Consider the following 17314-nt stretch of genomic DNA (forward strand, 5'->3'; position numbering starts at 1 on the left):
GGCTGTCTTGTGAGGTATATAGTGGGAGGGCTGTCTTGTGAGGTATATAGTGGGAGGGCTGTCTTGTGAGGTATATAGTGGGAGGGCTGTCTTGTGAGGTATATAGTGGGAGGGCTGTCTTGTGAGGTATATAGTGGGAGGGCTGTCTTGTGAGGTATATAGTGGGAGGGCTGTCTTGTGAGGTATATAGTGGGAGGGCTGTCTTGTGAGGTATATAGTGGGAGGGCTGTCTTGTGAGGTATATAGTGGGAGGGCTGTCTTGTGAGGTATATAGTGGGAGGGCTGTCTTGTGAGGTATATAGTGGGAGGGCTGTCTTGTGAGGTATATAGTGGGAGGGCTGTCTTGTGAGGTATATAGTGGGAGGGCTGTCTTGTGAGGTATATAGTGGGAGGGCTGTCTTGTGAGGTATATAGTGGGAGGGCTGTCTTGTGAGGTATATAGTGGGAGGGCTGTCTTGTGAGGTATATAGTGGGAGGGCTGTCTTGTGAGGTATATAGTGGGAGGGCTGTCTTGTGAGGTATATAGTGGGAGGGCTGTCTTGTGAGGTATATAGTGGGAGGGCTGTCTTGTGAGGTATATAGTGGGAGGGCTGTCTTGTGAGGTATATAGTGGGAGGGCTGTCTTGTGAGGTATATAGTGGGAGGGCTGTCTTGTGAGGTATATAGTGGGAGGGCTGTCTTGTGAGGTATATAGTGGGAGGGCTGTCTTGTGAGGTATATAGTGGGAGGGCTGTCTTGTGAGGTATATAGTGGGAGGGCTGTCTTGTGAGGTATATAGTGGGAGGGCTGTCTTGTGAGGTATATAGTGGGAGGGCTGTCTTGTGAGGTATATAGTGGGAGGGCTGTCTTGTGAGGTATATAGTGGGAGGGCTGTCTTGTGAGGTATATAGTGGGAGGGCTGTCTTGTGAGGTATATAGTGGGAGGGCTGTCTTGTGAGGTATATAGTGGGAGGGCTGTCTTGTGAGGTATATAGTGGGAGGGCTGTCTTGTGAGGTATATAGTGGGAGGGCTGTCTTGTGAGGTATATAGTGGGAGGGCTGTCTTGTGAGGTATATAGTGGGAGGGCTGTCTTGTGAGGTATATAGTGGGAGGGCTGTCTTGTGAGGTATATAGTGGGAGGGCTGTCTTGTGAGGTATATAGTGGGAGGGCTGTCTTGTGAGGTATATAGTGGGAGGGCTGTCTTGTGAGGTATATAGTGGGAGGGCTGTCTTGTGAGGTATATAGTGGGAGGGCTGTCTTGTGAGGTATATAGTGGGAGGGCTGTCTTGTGAGGTATATAGTGGGAGGGCTGTCTTGTGAGGTATATAGTGGGAGGGCTGTCTTGTGAGGTATATAGTGGGAGGGCTGTCTTGTGAGGTATATAGTGGGAGGGCTGTCTTGTGAGGTATATAGTGGGAGGGCTGTCTTGTGAGGTATATAGTGGGAGGGCTGTCTTGTGAGGTATATAGTGGGAGGGCTGTCTTGTGAGGTATATAGTGGGAGGGCTGTCTTGTGAGGTATATAGTGGGAGGGCTGTCTTGTGAGGTATATAGTGGGAGGGCTGTCTTGTGAGGTATATAGTGGGAGGGCTGTCTTGTGAGGTATATAGTGGGAGGGCTGTCTTGTGAGGTATATAGTGGGAGGGCTGTCTTGTGAGGTATATAGTGGGAGGGCTGTCTTGTGAGGTATATAGTGGGAGGGCTGTCTTGTGAGGTATATAGTGGGAGGGCTGTCTTGTGAGGTATATAGTGGGAGGGCTGTCTTGTGAGGTATATAGTGGGAGGGCTGTCTTGTGAGGTATATAGTGGGAGGGCTGTCTTGTGAGGTATATAGTGGGAGGGCTGTCTTGTGAGGTATATAGTGGGAGGGCTGTCTTGTGAGGTATATAGTGGGAGGGCTGTCTTGTGAGGTATATAGTGGGAGGGCTGTCTTGTGAGGTATATAGTGGGAGGGCTGTCTTGTGAGGTATATAGTGGGAGGGCTGTCTTGTGAGGTATATAGTGGGAGGGCTGTCTTGTGAGGTATATAGTGGGAGGGCTGTCTTGTGAGGTATATAGTGGGAGGGCTGTCTTGTGAGGTATATAGTGGGAGGGCTGTCTTGTGAGGTATATAGTGGGAGGGCTGTCTTGTGAGGTATATAGTGGGAGGGCTGTCTTGTGAGGTATATAGTGGGAGGGCTGTCTTGTGAGGTATATAGTGGGAGGGCTGTCTTGTGAGGTATATAGTGGGAGGGCTGTCTTGTGAGGTATATAGTGGGAGGGCTGTCTTGTGAGGTATATAGTGGGAGGGCTGTCTTGTGAGGTATATAGTGGGAGGGCTGTCTTGTGAGGTATATAGTGGGAGGGCTGTCTTGTGAGGTATATAGTGGGAGGGCTGTCTTGTGAGGTATATAGTGGGAGGGCTGTCTTGTGAGGTATATAGTGGGAGGGCTGTCTTGTGAGGTATATAGTGGGAGGGCTGTCTTGTGAGGTATATAGTGGGAGGGCTGTCTTGTGAGGTATATAGTGGGAGGGCTGTCTTGTGAGGTATATAGTGGGAGGGCTGTCTTGTGAGGTATATAGTGGGAGGGCTGTCTTGTGAGGTATATAGTGGGAGGGCTGTCTTGTGAGGTATATAGTGGGAGGGCTGTCTTGTGAGGTATATAGTGGGAGGGCTGTCTTGTGAGGTATATAGTGGGAGGGCTGTCTTGTGAGGTATATAGTGGGAGGGCTGTCTTGTGAGGTATATAGTGGGAGGGCTGTCTTGTGAGGTATATAGTGGGAGGGCTGTCTTGTGAGGTATATAGTGGGAGGGCTGTCTTGTGAGGTATATAGTAGGGCTGTCTTGTGAGGTATAGAGGGAGGGCTGTCTTGTGAGGTATATAGTGGGAGGGCTGTCTTGTGAGGTATATAGTGGGAGGGCTGTCTTGTGAGGTATATAGTGGGAGGGCTGTCTTGTGAGGTATATAGTGGGAGGGCTGTCTTGTGAGGTATATAGTGGGAGGGCTGTCTTGTGAGGTATATAGTGGGAGGGCTGTCTTGTGAGGTATATAGTGGGAGGGCTGTCTTGTGAGGTATATAGTGGGAGGGCTGTCTTGTGAGGTATATAGTGGGAGGGCTGTCTTGTGAGGTATATAGTGGGAGGGCTGTCTTGTGAGGTATATAGTGGGAGGGCTGTCTTGTGAGGTATATAGTGGGAGGGCTGTCTTGTGAGGTATATAGTGGGAGGGCTGTCTTGTGAGGTATATAGTGGGAGGGCTGTCTTGTGAGGTATATAGTGGGAGGGCTGTCTTGTGAGGTATATAGTGGGAGGGCTGTCTTGTGAGGTATATAGTGGGAGGGCTGTCTTGTGAGGTATATAGTGGGAGGGCTGTCTTGTGAGGTATATAGTGGGAGGGCTGTCTTGTGAGGTATATAGTGGGAGGGCTGTCTTGTGAGGTATATAGTGGGAGGGCTGTCTTGTGAGGTATATAGTGGGAGGGCTGTCTTGTGAGGTATATAGTGGGAGGGCTGTCTTGTGAGGTATATAGTGGGAGGGCTGTCTTGTGAGGTATATAGTGGGAGGGCTGTCTTGTGAGGTATATATAGTGGGTATATAGTGGGGGCTGTCTTGTGAGGTATATAGTGGGAGGGCTGTCTTGTGAGGTATATAGTGGGAGGGCTGTCTTGTGAGGTATATAGTGGGAGGGCTGTCTTGTGAGGTATATAGTGGGAGGGCTGTCTTGTGAGGTATATAGTGGGAGGGCTGTCTTGTGAGGTATATAGTGGGAGGGCTGTCTTGTGAGGTATATAGTGGGAGGGCTGTCTTGTGAGGTATATAGTGGGAGGGCTGTCTTGTGAGGTATATAGTGGGAGGGCTGTCTTGTGAGGTATATAGTGGGAGGGCTGTCTTGTGAGGTATATAGTGGGAGGGCTGTCTTGTGAGGTATATAGTGGGAGGGCTGTCTTGTGAGGTATATAGTGGGAGGGCTGTCTTGTGAGGTATATAGTGGGAGGGCTGTCTTGTGAGGTATATAGTGGGAGGGCTGTCTTGTGAGGTATATAGTGGGAGGGCTGTCTTGTGAGGTATATAGTGGGAAGGCTGTCTTGTGAGGTATATAGTGGGAGGGCTGTCTTGTGAGGTATATAGTGGGAGGGCTGTCTTGTGAGGTATATAGTGGGAGGGCTGTCTTGTGAGGTATATAGTGGGAAGGCTGTCTTGTGAGGTATATAGTGGGAGGGCTGTCTTGTGAGGTATATAGTGGGAGGGCTGTCTTGTGAGGTATATAGTGGGAGGGCTGTCTTGTGAGGTATATAGTGGGAGGGCTGTCTTGTGAGGTATATAGTTGGAAGGCTGTCTTGTGAGGTATATAGTGGGAGGGCTGTCTTGTGAGGTATATAGTGGGAGGGCTGTCTTGTGAGGTATATAGTGGGAAGGCTGTCTTGTGAGGTATATAGTGGGAGGGCTGTCTTGTGAGGTATATAGTGGGAGGGCTGTCTTGTGAGGTATATAGTGGGAGGGCTGTCTTGTGAGGTATATAGTGGGAGGGCTGTCTTGTGAGGTATATAGTGGGAAGGCTGTCTTGTGAGGTATATAGTGGGAGGGCTGTCTTGTACAATCCATATGCTGGCTGAAGCGTTGTACAGAAATTACCATTGTACTCCTTCATCTCCTGTTTGTATACCAAGTTACAATATTACAATATCATGCAAAATATTACAATATATTTCAAAATATATGTATGAATTACATGCATTACATCATATCTTACAAATTAAGTAATTAAGACTGAAGCTGTTTCACTGGTAGGTCTGTGTATACTAAGAAACTCTTACTTTTGTAGTTTCTCTTATTTTTACCAAGTTTTTTGTCATGTCTCGTTTTCATCAGCTCTCTCTTTATGTCTGTTGTGTTGTGTTGGCCAGAGTCCTGCACGCGAGCTGCGGCACACCAGCTACCCGGGGAGCTACAAGGGTTGCTTCTCCTGTACCCTGGCAGGCACCAGCTACGGTAGCGGTAGCAGCTTCAGATCCAGCAGCTATGGAGAAGAGGGGGGCTACGGTGCGATAGTTCCTGCTGGAGGCCACACTACCACGTCCTCCCGCCAGGAAGTCAGAAGCGAGCAGCAGTTCGTCAATGGCCAGCCAGTGTATCAGCTGCAACACGAACGTCGGTTTAAGGATGGCCGACTAATTCATGACCAGAAGGTGGAGAAAGATGAACACGATCTAGGGTTCCATGTAGGGACGGGGAGTGATTACCCAGGCAGTCGCTTATCTACCCGTGGCGGAAGTAGGAGCAGTAGTTACAATCAAGTAAGAGGAGGCTACCACACCCCGCATGGCTATGACGACAGTTTTGACGACTCTTATGTCCAGGGTCCGGGTCCGAATCTTGGCTCTGCATATGTATCTGAAGACGCCCACGATGATGATTTTGCGTCTGATTTCCAATCCAATATGGCTCTTCTGCAACAGAATTTGCAGCGTCAGATGACTTATAGAACACATCAGCCTGTGTATGGTGGGAGCCACCGCAGTGAGGTCCATTCAGAGACTCGATACGTCAATGGCCAGCCAGTCTACGAAAAACACAGTGAACGAAAATACAAAGATGGACAGCTTGTACATAACCGCACTGAAGAGAAAGGACCAGAAGATCTTGGAACAGAAGACATTGTTAACCAGTACCAATCCAATGTAGCTCCAGTTGGAGGGTATTACGAAGACTACAGGCAGTCCTCCTCTACACACAGAGACAACCAGGACACCTACCCCAGGTACACACCAGGCTTCTCGTCGTATTCACAATATAGCCAACACTCATCTTCCATTCCTGCCCATCTACCAGTTTCCACGACGCAATTTACACATGAGTCAAGGGACTCATCAATCATCAGACCGTCAACGGGACTTTCACCATCCCAGGTGCAGCAATCCAGAGACTCAGTATCCGCTTATCCATCTTACAGACCAGTTCCAGGACGTTCCTCAACACAATATACTGATCAGTCGTTAGAATCAGGATCATCATCTTATTCCTCTAATAGACCGGCTCCTGGACGTTCCTCAACACAATATGCTGAGCAGTCATTTGACTCATCATCTTATCCTTCTAACAGACCAGCCCTTGGAAGTTCAACACAGTATGATGATCATTCAAGAGAGTCTCTGTCTCACAGACCAACTTCACCATCATCCTCTTATCCTTCACACACTTATATCACCCCAAGACCTGCTTCAGGAAGTTCCTTAACGCAGTATACTGAGGAAACAAAGGAAACTTCAGCATCCTCTTCCATACACAGGCCAAACGCAGGACGCTCAAATCCACCATACAGTCCATCTTCTGGAAGTTACTCAACATACGAATCTTCATCACACGCAGGTGTACCACAGACAAGACCTACCAACATTCATAGAGCTTCAGGTGCTGCTGAAGTTACACAACAAACAAGACCCATCAACAGTGACAGAAGTTCGAGTACTGCTGAAGTCACACAACATACAAGACCTATTAGCAGTAACAGAGGTTCAGTTGCTGCTGAAGTCACACAGCATACAAGACCTACTAGCAATAACAGAGGTTCAGTGGTTGCTGAAGTCACACACTCAACACAGGCCCAACAAAATATCAGAACTCTCCAACCACACCAACCCGTTACACAGATTTCACAAGAGAACTTTGAAATCTCACAAAGAGAATCTTCTAGCGGTTACAGACATCACGTTCCTTCAAGGCCTGCAGGAGGATACAGTGACAATCATTTGGAATCATCACAGGATCATTACAGTGAATATAATGTTAGGAGACCAGAGGTCACCAGGACCAGTGGTAGAGCTCGCACAACGATCCTAGATCTACCCTCTTCAGCCTCACAGACGTCTCCAACCAGTGGTCGTCACCATGATACTAGGGTGGATGATGTTTACTCTCCTCACGGCTCTCAACCTCAAGTCGGCATTCCAGGAGCGTTAATTGGGCCCGTGGTGGACGATAATGATGAAGATGAGGATGATGACAACAAGGAGCGCTACGACATTAGCCCCCATGAAGACAATTATGGACCTGAAATTCCATCCGTTGATAATGAGCAGGAGTCTTTTTATATACCCACTTTGGCCTCTGTTGACAATGAAGCCGAAAGTAGCGACACTAGCCAAGAAGACGACGAATCATCTCATACTCTTGATAAGTTACCTAGCTTACATCCTTCACGTGGTGATAATAGGTTACCCAACTTACATCCTACACGTTTACATCCTACTCGCGTTGATGAGTCCTCCAGCCTCCATCGCACACGCGTTGATGGATCATCCAACATCCATCAGAGAGGTCCTTACTCGAGTGTGCATAGCTCCTCCTACTACAACAGCACACACACTAGACAAGGTACTCTCATTGACCAGGCAGTTCCCGTAGTTAGCAATACTCACCTTGATTTTTCAGGGGCATCAACTGCTGATGAAAGAAGGAATGTCTATCCGTCAGTGGTTGGTTCCACTTCGTACAAATATAACGAAAGCCGTTCACATTCTACTGTGGTAGGGGGTTTGTATCCTTCACAACCACTGCCGGGGTCACAATCAACTTCATCATCATCTGATACATCCTCAACATCATGCACTGAGGCTATGGGATGTTTCGTCATTGAATCTCCACAGTTAGGGTCTCGACGCACCGATATTCGCAAAACGAAGAAGTACATTAATGGACGCCTTGTTGGAGTCACACACCATGAACGACAGTATAAGAATGGGAAACTGATCCACGAGAACACAAAAGAGCATGGGAGCGATGAACTAGAAGGCATGGACCTGAGCTCGTATGGCGATGATCAGCTTCAGCTCATGCACGGCAGCTATCACCCAGGCAGTTACTCCCAGCGGCACGAAGTCAGACAGGAAAAGAAATTCGTGAACGGCCAACAGGTCTACGATCTCCACCATGAGCGACGGTTTGAAGACGACCGTCTTGTGCACGAGAATCGCACGGAGAAGGATGAGGATGACTTCGGTGTTGGAAGACTGAGCGTGGGCCACCTGGGCGTGCAGTCCCACCAGGACAGCGAAGTGGATAATGGCGCTAGACACGAAGTGACTCAGTCACAGCACCTTCAGCAGCATGTAACTTCTGGCAGGGTAGCAGAAGGAGGTGTGGGGCGCTCCTCCCTCACACACCAGGTGGGTCATGAATTGTAATTATAAATTCACCAGCAGGTTGAGCAGTGGCATTATTAGTAATGGTTACTGTACAAGTAGTAATGATAATACATTTAGACACAAAATAAAACAAGTATCAGTAATAATATTACCAATATAATCAATAACATTAGAAGTAGTAAAAAAGTAATAATATCTAAGGAAAAACAGAGCTTTGTCAAGTCAGCATAAACAATACAAGGACAGAGGGTATGTAAATGGAGCATGTTGAGACGAGGAAGGTGGAGACAAGTCAAGAAATTAGAACATGAGAATAGAGGCTCACTGAAAGTCTACTGACCCATGTTAGCAGTAGAAGTGACTTGGTGTTCCTAGGTGATGGCGGGGTTTATCGTTTTAAAGAGGATGGATTCATATTATTTTTTTCGGAGATGATAGTGCTGACTTTGTTCTGTGTAATTCCATTTTTGTCTGTGGGTTTGTGATTCCTCAATCACTAAACGGGCATTGCTCACTGCTCAGTCTCATCAAGCAGCTGGTGGTGTTCTGGTGCTGTACACGTTCAGGTTATCATAACTGTACACGAAAATGTGGTCAATAAGACATGTTCATAGGTTTTCTGCTGTTTCCCCAACATATACTTTATGTCAGCCTCCACAAGGGATTGGGTATTGTAATCCCTTGTACTTATTGGCTCAAGGTTCTCCACTTTTTTCCATTAAGATTTTTGTTGGAAGTTTTCTTTTCTTTTTCCTTTGCGTCTGGGGATATCCCCAGACCTCGATGATGAGAGGCGCGGCTCTCACCACTGGACTATGGCTGTATAATGATTCAAGTGCAGCACACTCATCAAAGACTTCGCTAGGACCAAAGTGAAGAACCTTGAACCAGTCAGTCGAGGTAAAAATCAATAAACTTAGGGACACATCTTAAAGAACACATATACCTGAGCAAATGTGATAACCTGGACAACACATGTGTACAATGCTGGAAAACTACCAGCCACTTGATGATATAATGCCCACTTAGTGGTAAAGGAACCAGACGAAAATGCCTTGAAGCATCATTAATCTCTGTTTCAAACACAGGTACACTTAACTAAAGCATCTGTGTCATCACTGAAATATTAGCACGAATCCTCCTTAAGATGATGAGCCCCACTGGCACTTAATAACACGAAATAATTTCTACTGTTACTACTACTACTGGCATGAGCCAGTAGACTTACGGCAGTTCTCTGTTTTTATGTTCTTGTTAGGTCCTCCGCCTCCTTTACCTTGCTGTGTTCCCGTTACAAACCATCTATGTCCTTGTATTGCTTGCATGGGTTTGCTAAACTTTCTGGAGAACAAAACATAATCGTAATAAGAGTCGCATTAGTTGTTCTTGAGGTCTTTTACCTCGACCTATAATATTACCAGCGTTTATACAGTGGAAATATCAGAAGTAAGAGCAGTGCTAGTACGTAGGTGACTTTAGGAGCAGCAGCAGGGAAAGAACAGAGTGAAGCTTTCAAAGTTGCCCACTGTACACATTAACCCTTCTTCTACTGCTGCAGGCTGTTCTTTCACTGCTGTTGTAGCTTTCAGCAACAGGAGCAACAGTGCCAGCACGTACGTGACTTACCAGTCTACCTTTACTGCAGGTGTCGGAGACAGGAAGAGTGTCAGTGGTGCCGCAGTACACCAGTCACCGCTATGAGCAACGTAGCCAGCACGAGTTTGTTGACGGTCAACCTGTCTACGATCTCCACCACGAGCGTCGCTTCCTTGTGAGTAACTCTTCCCCACACTCCTTCCCCACACACCTTCCCCACACAACTTCCCCACACTCCTTCTCCACACACCTTCCCCACACTCCTTCCCCCACACAACTTCCCCACACTCCTTCCCCACACAACTTCCCTACACTCCTTCCCCACACTCCTCCCTCTCTCCCAACCGCTTTTCCCTTCTTCCTCCACCTATTCTTCGTTTCCCACCTGTCTTCTTTCCCCCATAATTACACACACACACACATACTCGCAGACATGGCGACGATCTTAACAATACAAAACAAGCCATGAAGGGATGGAAATTTTCAGTTCAAGATCTTTCACACTTTTCTGTTTCGTCAGGAGCTATGCAGTGTTGCAAGAGATGCAACAGGTAGACTGAGGAGAAAGTTTTCTCAAATGAAAGGTAGCATATTGATATACGCCTCTTCCACTTATATATATATATATATATATATATATATATATATATATATATATATATATATATATATATATATATATATATATATATATATATATATATATATATATATATATATATATATATATATATATATATATATATATATATATATATATATATATATATATATATATATATATATATTGTGAGTTTGCTCTGTGAGTAGACTCACAGATGTTGTAATAGTCAGATTCAGGCTTAATTAGAAGTACGCTTAGCATTGTGGTATGCACAAAGACGATGATGAAACTAAATAAACTAAATTAAAACCACGAGATCAGCCCTATGGTCACATTGTATTTTCTCATTAATAAAAACAGGATTCCTGAAAATTTGAAAAGACTTCAAGTATTTGCTCTATGTCAAAGTATTCATGTTAATATATTTGCGGTCTAGAATGGATATAAGGTGTGCAATAAATACAGCAAGCCGCTTCGGTGGTACACTATGTAGAAATCTCTTGGTCTGATGTGGTACTTGTTTCCTTGTGTGTGGCAGAACGGATCACTGGTGTACGAGAACAGGACAGAGTTGAACGAGGAGGACCTCAGCGGCGCCGTGCACTACGACGCTCTCCACAACATTCTGGCTGGTAACACTCTCAACACACCTTCAGAAACCTCATACACAAGGAACACTGAATCCCCCAGAGTTGAATCCTACGGATCATACAGTGAATCTCTGGAGTCATCGCACAGAGGTGGATCAGAAGCATCCCCGAGTTCGTCTGCTCGTGGGATTTTAAAGACGTACGGTGGGTCGGGAACAATAAGAGGCTCCTCTACAGGTCGTATTGGAGCCACTACCACTATCCTAGATACATCACGCCCCTTACTTACTGGATCAGACTCTGTACGTAGTGGGTCATCTGCACAAGAAAGAAGTTCACATGAATCCTTTGGTTCAGAGTCCCACAGTGCGTCCACCGGGGGAACGAGAAGAACAGGTTGCCTCTCCTGCATTCTTTTGGCAGGTTCGGGATATTCCAGCCAAGACTCATCCCGCAGGAGTTCTCTTGGTTACTCAGGTGCAGGCAGCGAAGTGGGAAGAGGCTACAGCCAGAGAAAGGAGATGAGTATGGAGGAGCACTACGAGGATGGACAACTAGTTCATGGTCGACAGGATTCCCGTAGGTTCAAGGACGGCCAGCTGGTACAAGAGAACAGGAGGCAGTACTCTGAATCCCCCTCACAGGTAAACTTTTAAATACTTTATACATACACGCGAGTGTGATAAGCATTTGTCAGGAGATCCAAATCTCGTACTGCCGACAATAGTGAAGGAAAACCATACGTTGATGAACAAGGTTTTACTGGGGCAATGTTTGACTCTGTGTAGAGCTGTATCAAATCAGGACCAGTGGTAGGCTCATACATACAATAAACTTTTTTATCTTATGTTTTATTTCCTCCCTGTGTGCTCATTCGTGACTCCTTACTCAAGTAAATGAGATATTTGATTACCAATAAATTTTGTATCCTTATTACATTATTTAACATTGATAAATTCTTATTTTCAGTTTTACTGTTGCGTTCTCCTTCAAATTTTAGTAATAATTCCATACTGATATATGAATTTTCTTAATTTTTGATGCAAAACATACTGTAATAGCTTAATAATGTTTATTAAAAAATCTTTTTAATAGTGATAGAAGTATTAATATACTTAAGACACGAGGAGTGTTTATTTGTTCTGTTAAGTGGACCAAGAAGTAAGCCAGAGGAAGGTCTGGTGAAAAGACCAGAAGTTGCAAAGACTTGGCAGGGGCAATTTTCCCATTTTTCCTGACAAACAAAATACACCACCACAATGAATTATAACTACAATGAATTATAAGTCCGAAATGTTACAGGCATCTTATCCAGCTGCTCTTGAAACAGCGACTACTTCATACGCCTCGCCTGCCCTCTCATCGCCGTCGTTATCTGGTTCAGGCACAGGTGTCAGGGAAGCGGGTGTTGAGTCCTCGTTAGGCGTGTGTGACTCTAGCACCTGTCAGAATGGTGGTACTTGTTTGGTCGGCCTCCACGGCCCCATCTGCGCCTGTAACTTCGGTTTCAGAGGTACGTCAACACTATATCTGCCTGTGTGATACACTGATTGAGTATTCAATATCTTTCAAGTATCTTAAAACATTCACTCCTATAATCGCTCTTTCAGGCTGGCCTTCAGTCTGGCTTCAGGCTGGCCTCTAATTTTATAGTCTGTAATTTTACCAAACTATAAGTTACTGTATTGATAGTTGTATCATCACGCTTTCGAGAGTCACTGGCTCTTTTCTTTATTCAATTTTACCTTTTTCTCTTCACACCCTTCCAAACTTCTCTACCACCCGCTACAACTTATCTTCCGAATGATAAATTGGACACATGTGCAACTCTTGGGTATCTTTATTAAGGAAACGTTTCGCCACACAGTGGCTTCATCAGTCCATACACAGGAGAAACTTGAAGAACAGGAGGAGAATGAAGTAATCAGTCCCTCAACCTTGAGTCAATGTGGTCAGTCCATCAATCTTGATGGACTGACCACATTGACTCAAGGTTGAGGGACTGATTACCTCATTCTCCTCCTGTTCTTCAAGTTTCTCCTGTGTATGGACTGATGAAGCCATTGTGTGACGAAACGTTTCCTTAATAAAGATACCCAAGAATTGCACATGTGTCTAATTTATCAACATGTCGGTTCTGTGAACCATTCATCTACAATCTTTCGAATGTTTCAGTAAGACCGCGCCATCTACGAACAGCATCTCTGGATCTCTGACTTTTTGTATCATCATTAAGCACAGGCTAATATCATTATAAATTAAATAAAAAAAATCCTAACCCGTGTAAAGCATTATTTAATCAGCTAGTGTTTACTGAAGGCTCTTTAGCGCTGTTCACGAACTTGATAGCAATACTAAAGGCTGCTAAGTTTGACCATGTTTGGGACTTCTTCAGGTCCTGAGTGTGCTGAGCTGCACTGTCCTAAAGGATTCTGTCGACGGGGTGGATCATGCAGCATCGAAGACGGCGTCCACGTCTGCGTGTGCCGAGGTGGCTTCTCTGGCTATCGCTGCGAGACACGCACAAAGAGACACACGAGAAAATTCGCTCTTGCACAAGGCGGTCACCCCTGATGTGTTGGCGAGCATAAACACGCCATACCACCTGCTTATAGTATATCTTCATGTTTTACACGCACCAAGATAAGAATACTTGACAAGGCTTCCTATATCTCGATACCAGTAGATATAACCATAAACTTCCATGTGATATTTTTGTTACTGCAAATAAAAAGAGAGCTCAGTTAGTGTGGGACGCGAATACTCAATAGTTGTACATATTTAATAGTCTAGATACTTAGACCCATTTACTTATAGCTTCCCCCTAACACAAGAACTGCACAGCACTCACTGTGACACTTGCCACAACTTGTATTATTAGTCTACTGATGACAGCCTACACTTGAGAGATTCAGTCTCTTTACCCTGTTGGATGACCCTGTACCCTGCTGGATGACCCTGTACCCTGCTGGATGACCATGTACCCTGCTGGATGACCCTGTACCCTGCTGGATGACCCTGTACCCTGATAGATGACCCTGTACTCTGCTGGATGACCCTGTACTCTGCTGGATGACCCTGTACGCTGCTGGATGACCTTGTACCCTGCTGGATGAATCTGTACCCTACTGGATGAATATGTACCCTACTAGACGACACTGTACCTTCCTGAATGACTCTGTACCCTGCCCGTCGACCTTGTACCCTGCTGGATGACCCTATATCCTGCTGGATGAATATGTACCCTGCTGGACGACCCTACACCTTTCTGGATGAGCCTGTACCCTGCTGGATGACTTTGCACCCTGCTGGATGACCCTGTACCCTGCCGGATGACCTTGTACCCTGGATGACCCTGTACATTTTTGGATAGCCCTGTACCTTGCTGGATGACCCTGTACCTTTCTGGATGATCCTGTACCTTTCTGAGTGACCCTATACCCTGCTGGATGACCTTGTAGCCTGCTGGATGCCCTTGTACCCTGCTGGACGACCCTGTACCTTTCTGGATAACCCTGCACCCTGCTGGATGACTTTATACCTTGCTGGATGACTCAGTACCTTGCTGGATGACCCTGTACCCTGCTGGATGACCCTGTAACTTGCTGGACGACCCTATACCTTTCTGGATGATCTTGTACCTTGCTGGATGACCCTGTACCCTGCTGGATGACCCTGTACCTTGCTAGATGGCCCTATACCTTGCTGGATGACTCAGTACCTTACTAGATGACCCTGAAAGTGTGATCTCATTACCACTTATGCTAGAGGTCATCCTGAGGTTCCAGGGTTCAATAATACTCAGATCTTGGTGCTTCACTTTGTTCCATAAGTTCATTCCTTATTTATACGTGAGTAGTTCATGTTTCCTGAAGTGTTTCTCGTTTTTTTTAATTCGTGACCCATACTGGTATTATTTGTAGAAGTATTTATGGTAGTAGTTGAAGTATTGGTAGTAGTAGTAGTAGTAGTAGTAGTAGTAGTAGTAGTAGTAGTAGTAGTAGTAGTAGTAGTAGTAGTAGTAGTAGTAGTAGTAGTAGTAGTAGAAGTAGTAACAGTAGTTAAAGTAGTAGTATGAGTGGTAGTAGCAGTAGTAGTAGTAGTAGTAGTATTAGTAGGGGTAACAGGTGTAGTAAGCTCTAGTAGTGATATCAGTAATAAGAGCTTTGGTCAATATTATCTCATTTTAAATTTCCAGTTATCATAGTGTTACTAATGTATGGTGTTTCTTGTATTCCTGCCCGCAGTGTGAGCCGAGAGAGATGCAACACAAAGAAAAGGTTTTCTGATATAATTCTTTTCCTGTATCCAGACAGGATCGATGGATTTTATAAAGTGATTTAATAAAATTCCAGTCTTCTCAAAGAATAAGCTCGTTATACACTCCGAGATCATGTCTTACATGTTTTTGCCATGAAGTGTAAGTAAGGAAATGATACACTATCATGTTAAGCTACAGTTGTGGTGAAATCATGGTCAAAGGCTTCTCAGAACACCAAGATAATGACAGCAGATATTGCCTTTAATAGCATTAAAAGGAATCCCTGTTACGTGCTTTTTGATCTCTTAGCTTCAGAACACACGCACCATCACCTGATCTTAGCTTCCTGTTGGCATGTCTTGTGCTGTTCCTTGACCTTCCTCGTGAAATTTTCCTCGCCTCTTCTCATGACTTGTCTTCTCTCCCTCCCTCCCTCAGTCGTCATTGGACAATAATCCAGAACGGACTGAGATGTCATCTAAAAAAATCCTGCTTTCCGTGCGGGTTAAAGTGAAGGTCAATTCGTAAAGTTGTGATGTTTCAGGTCACAGTGAGTGTATTGTGAGGCGTGACTGACCAAGTCTGACGAGTTAGGGTTACTTAAACCAATACTCTCCGCGAGAATGCATGAAGTATCTCAAAATGCTTTCGGTCTTTATGGCTTATGCGCTGGCCTGGAGTTTTACGGCTCACTCGCCGCAAGTTCAAGCCCCATAAGCACAGTGGGGTTTCCGGTCTGGCTATGTATATATATATATATATATATATATATATATATATATATATATATATATATATATATATATAATATATATATATAACCCGTAAGGCTAGTGTTAGCCTCAGTCCGTTGTGTTTAATATTATCATTTGTGGTTAATATGAGAAAGTATACGAAGAACGACATGACGAACTCCTTGGTGAGATTGTAGAAGCACAGTGCCGAGGTGTGTGGTCGTGAAGCACAGTGCCGAGGTGTGTGGTCGTGAAGCACAGTGCCGAGGTGTGTGGTCGTGAAGCACAGTGCCGAGGTGTGTGGTCGTGAAGCACAGTGCCGAGGTGTGTGGTCGTGAAGCACAGTGCCGAGGTGTGTGGTCGTGAAGCACAGTGCCGAGGTGTGTGGTCGTGAAGCACAGTGCCGAGGTGTGTGGTCGTGAAGCACAGTGCCGAGGTGTGTGGTCGTGAATCACAGTGCCGAGGTGTGTGGTCGTGAAGCACAGTGCCGAGGTGTGTGGTCGTGAAGCACAGTGCCGAGGTGTGTGGTCGTGAAGCACAGTGCCGAGGTGTGTGGTCGTGAAGCACAGTGCCGAGGTGTGTGGTCGTGAAGCACAGTGCCGAGGTGTGTGGTCGTGAAGCACAGTGCCGAGGTGTGTGGTCGTGAAGCACAGTGCCGAGGTGTGTGGTCGTGAAGCACAGTGCCGAGGTGTGTGGTCGTGAAGCACAGTGCCGAGGTGTGTGGTCGTGAAGAGACAATATAGAGAACAAGGTTTTATTGGAACAATGTTTCGTTCTGTGTAGAGTTTTGATAAACCTCTACACAGAGGGGGAGCGTCTTTCTATACCCTCTCTTCATAACCAATAGCTAGTTTAAGGAATTATTACTTTCACCATTTTGTAATAATTATAGGCTATTATTATTATTATTATTATTATTATTATTATTATTATTATTATTATTATTAATTATTATTATTATTATTATTATTATTATTATTATTATTAAAAGAGTTGTTTTCATAGTGTGTTAATAACCTATTTTGTGATTAACTTCAACTGCAGAGGGTCGAGTCTTAGCTCCTGGCCCTGCCTTAACTGGCAGTTACCGGATTCACTGCCTCCTAGCCTGGTGGGCCTCTGTCACACCTGTTCACGAAGTCACGTATGGAATATGCTCCTCATTCCACACTATTTTAAAGTTCTTGACCACCCTGAGACTGACGAGCATCCTGGTGAACAGCTCTTGCTCCAAGGAATTTGAGCTATGTTACCAATTACCTCCCATTCTCCAGACCCCTACGGGTTCAGCGATTCCTCACACATATAATAATAATTATGATAAACTGGCTGAAGTAATATTTCCTGAAATCCCTGTAACTTGTGTGTAAAGTTTCCAGCTGTGCCCTCGTGTACCCGTTTCCCACATCTCAGAAAGTCTATCCCTGT

At 45.3% G+C, this 17314-nt stretch overlaps 1 protein-coding gene and 1 long non-coding RNA gene across 2 annotated transcripts in view; both read left to right on the forward strand.

Annotated features, from left to right (window-relative positions):
- Nucleotides 1-14148, forward strand: part of LOC128692023 (uncharacterized) — a 160461-nt gene extending 146313 nt beyond the window's left edge. The window contains exons 19-23 of the mRNA XM_070085369.1: nt 4865-8122; nt 9747-9872; nt 10840-11535; nt 12194-12404; nt 13287-14148. Coding sequence (XP_069941470.1) covers nt 4865-8122; nt 9747-9872; nt 10840-11535; nt 12194-12404; nt 13287-13465 — 4470 coding nt within the window. The 3' untranslated portion in view covers nt 13466-14148. The remainder of the gene's footprint in view (nt 1-4864; nt 8123-9746; nt 9873-10839; nt 11536-12193; nt 12405-13286) is intronic.
- A 1817-nt stretch (nt 14149-15965) lies between these two features.
- LOC138852715 (uncharacterized) lies at nt 15966-16888 on the forward strand. Its single transcript, XR_011392027.1, has 2 exons — nt 15966-16098; nt 16547-16888. It is a non-coding gene; the product is annotated as an uncharacterized lncRNA (long non-coding RNA).
- Nucleotides 16889-17314: the final 426 nt, after the last annotated feature.

This window comes from Cherax quadricarinatus, chromosome 15 (assembly GCF_038502225.1).
Source record: "Cherax quadricarinatus isolate ZL_2023a chromosome 15, ASM3850222v1, whole genome shotgun sequence".
NCBI lineage: Eukaryota > Metazoa > Arthropoda > Malacostraca > Decapoda > Parastacidae > Cherax > Cherax quadricarinatus.